This window comes from Nestor notabilis, unplaced genomic scaffold (assembly GCF_000696875.1).
Source record: "Nestor notabilis isolate BGI_N333 unplaced genomic scaffold, ASM69687v1 scaffold23170, whole genome shotgun sequence".
NCBI lineage: Eukaryota > Metazoa > Chordata > Aves > Psittaciformes > Psittacidae > Nestor > Nestor notabilis.
In genome coordinates, this window is record NW_009910993.1 from 40,641 (window position 1) to 43,888 (window position 3,248).

The 3,248-nt window shown below is 52.0% G+C and overlaps 1 protein-coding gene across 1 annotated transcript; it reads right to left on the reverse strand.

Moving 5' to 3' along the window:
* Positions 1-1,747: 1,747 nt before the first annotated feature.
* Positions 1,748-2,699, reverse strand: DUSP14 (dual specificity phosphatase 14). Its single transcript, XM_010012643.1, has one exon. The coding sequence runs from the start codon at positions 2,697-2,699 to the stop codon at positions 2,103-2,105; it is 597 nt and encodes a 198-aa protein (XP_010010945.1). The 3' UTR covers positions 1,748-2,102.
* Between the last annotated feature and the right edge of the window lie 549 nt (positions 2,700-3,248).

Here is a 3,248-nt window from a genome sequence, read left to right on the forward strand (position 1 = left end):
TGGATAATGGCTTAAGAGAAGGGTTTGGAGGGGGAATGGGGAAATATCTAAGACTTTTTGGCCCTGGAGCCCTTGCAGCAGTGAGGAGTTTGCAGTAACTCGCTTCACAGCGGTGTCTCCACGTGCAGGACTGGCATTAATGCAGTGTTGAAGCTGTGCCCACAGGGGCTGGGAGCACTCTTGTGCCACCAAACCCCCTGGTAAGTGGCCCTGGGCCCAGTGTAAAGCTGTGAACCTGCACAGCCATCCTCGCTGGACCTCTGATGAGCATGGAACTCGTGGAGCACCGTGTCCTTCCCTGGGGAGTGCAAGGAAGCAGCACTGGCCAGTCTGGTCTGTACAGTGAATATGACACTTCTGGTCAAAGCCTCTGCATCCAATTCACTCTGTTCCAGACTTCTATCTTGGGAAAGACCATTAAGATCATTGAGTCCAAGACTGTTCAGTGTGGAACAAACCTGTAACCACAGCTGCTGTTCCTTACAAACCTCAGCTTCAGCTGGGGCTAAATAAGGTAAAACTTTGGATGTAGCCAAATTAGTTCCCTGGGGTTTGTGACGAGGATCAGGAATTGCAGGACACCTGTACGGATTGTAAAGTGATCAGCCAAGTGACAGGAACAGACCACAGCATCTTCCTCAAGACTGAGGTCCAGGTTTGTTTAAAGCCCCTGCTCAGTGTTACACCATGTTCTCACTGTTACTTGAGGTGCATTAGCGCGGTTCTGAAGAGGAAACCAACACATGTTCTTCTTTAATCTTTATTGATTTTTGTTTTTTTACAAGTATAGAATCTCATTTAGATCAGCTACCTCAGCATCCAGCAATCTGCTTATTCCTCCTTCAGAGATGCAACAGAGGACACGAGTGTCTCGGCGAGGAACGGACTTGCCTTGCTCTCCCCATAGTCCTGTCAGTGCTTCAGCGAAACCATCCGGGAGGCAGCGGCTCTGCCATGGGGAGGCTTCTCCCACACTGGGGCTGGAATCATTCTCCTCGCACACAGAACAAGGCAAAGCCTTCTCCATGAAGCCATCCTTGCCCGGGAGGGTGAGCAGGTCACCGTTCTGCGCAGAGCAACTCCAGAATGCAGCATAACCTTGAGGACATGGTGATGTAGAAATGGGCTAAGGCAGGTCACGACCGTGCTTAGTGCTCAGTAATCAAGAGGATTTACCTACTTCAGTCTCCTGGGTGGTTGATGATGGATGACACGGCCCAGCCCCTTCGGAAGGTGGCCACGCAATCAGAGTCCCCTAACCATCTCTCTGGCTGTCCAGTGTGGGCAGGGTCAACCTCTCGCTCTGTCTTGAGCCACGTCTGGACCAGATCTCTGCTTGCTTCCCACCCACAAGGAACACCAGCATCTTTCAGTAGTGTATCCCAGGACTATTGCCCTGGCATGGAAGGAGTGAAAAAGGATCTGCTCTTTATTTGCTCTGGATTGTTGAAGTTTTATTTGACTTGTGGCTGACAAGGGCTGACTTCACTCTTCTTGTATTTTTATTGGTTTTTTGGTTTTTTTACTTTTAATACAGATTAAGAGCTGACTAAGGATCTCAAACACTATATACTGAGAGTCACTACGGGTGGTAAAGAAAACAGCAGCACTAGCACCACAACACCTGCCTGCCTCTTGGAAGAACCCACCACCAGAGCAGGACCTCGCTCCTCCCATGCTAGTGCTGCTCCCAAGCCTCTATAGGGATCTGCAAGGAAGCAAATAAGCTATTAACGAAATATCCAGGCTACCACATCACAAAGCACGCTCTGTTCATCAACTCTGCCAAATGCCTTTCAGGCCTTTCCTCCTAGGATCCTAATAAACTGACTAAAAAGTGGGGGGAGGCTTTATGGAAGGAATAAACTTATAAGGAGGCCTCATTCTAAATCAGAGAAATGCGGGGGGGGAGGGGAATCCCTGTAGAGAGAAATGCTTTGAAGGGGGTCGTTGGCTTTGCAGGTTAGTGAGGTGAGAATTAGTTGAGGTTCTGCTGTATGGTAAAGAACCAAAGTTGGCTGTAGAAGGAGAAGGGAATGTCCCCAGTCTGGTTGACTCAGAACAGCGCATCCCTTCTGTTGTGCTCCCCATCTGCAGTCCCATTAAATCCCCCAGTAAGGCATCAGGGGTCTCCTCTCTCTCTCATAAACGTCTGGGATGATGCCATAGGGTGTCTGTACCATTTTAACCGTCGTCTTCCCAAAGAGCTTCCTCTCGTAGTCTATCAGTTGCCTCCAGAAGCCCACGTTGGGGCGTATAACGGGGCGTCTCGATTTGACCCAGTTGTAGGCCTCAAAGAGGGACACCTTGTGGTACTTCATCAGGTAGGCGATGCAGAGGGTGGCCGACCTGCTCACGCCGGCGGCGCAGTGCACTAAGGTGGCACCGTGCTTCCGCGCCACGCTGTTGATCTTGTCGGCGACGCTGTCGAAGTACAGGGAGATGGGAGCGTTGGGCATGTCAGCCAAAGGCACTTTCACGTATTCAAACTGGGGCCAGTTGAAATTGGGAATCTCGATGGTGGCATTGATAATGCAGGTGATTCCCCGGGAGAGGAGCAGGTGCCGGTTGGAAGCGACGCTGCCCCGGCTCAGGTACAGCGAGGGGGTGATTTGGGCAATGCCCCCCAGGGCACCTTCAGAAAGCATTCGTGGAGCCATCAGAGTTCTCGGTAAGGAGTTGTGGCTTCTGGAGGTCATGGAGGATCTTGGCACTCACGCTTCCATTATGGGAAGAGATCCAACGGGATCTGCAGCCAAGGGAAGGATTGTCTGGCCTGGTGGTGCAAGGACAGCAAGAGCTTCCTCCGCTTAGTCACTGCAAAACACAAGCAAGGCCACATGAGCGGGCAGCTGACTGAGGATGCCGGGTCTAGGCAAGGGAAAGGAAAACCCAGCTCGCCCTGCTGTGGCCTGGCAGAGCTCCGGGGGGGAAGGTGGTTCTGGTTTGCACAGGGCTCGTTTCCATGGGGCCCCCGGGCACTGCCTGGACAGATACTAACCAAAAACTCTTCCAGCCCAATTAGCTCCAATTACTCGTCGAGGGTTTAGGCAGGTACCTGTGGGCCCCGCCAGCACGGATTAACACGTGGGAGATGATTACCTCCGCCTTCTCCATGCTCAAAAGCAGCAACTTCACAACTGGCCACAGTCCAAAGGGATGGTGAGAAACTGCTGCAGATGCCAGCACTTCAGACAACCCTGCCCTCTCCCAGTGCCACCCTGCTCCTTTTTGAGGTGTAGGAGAGG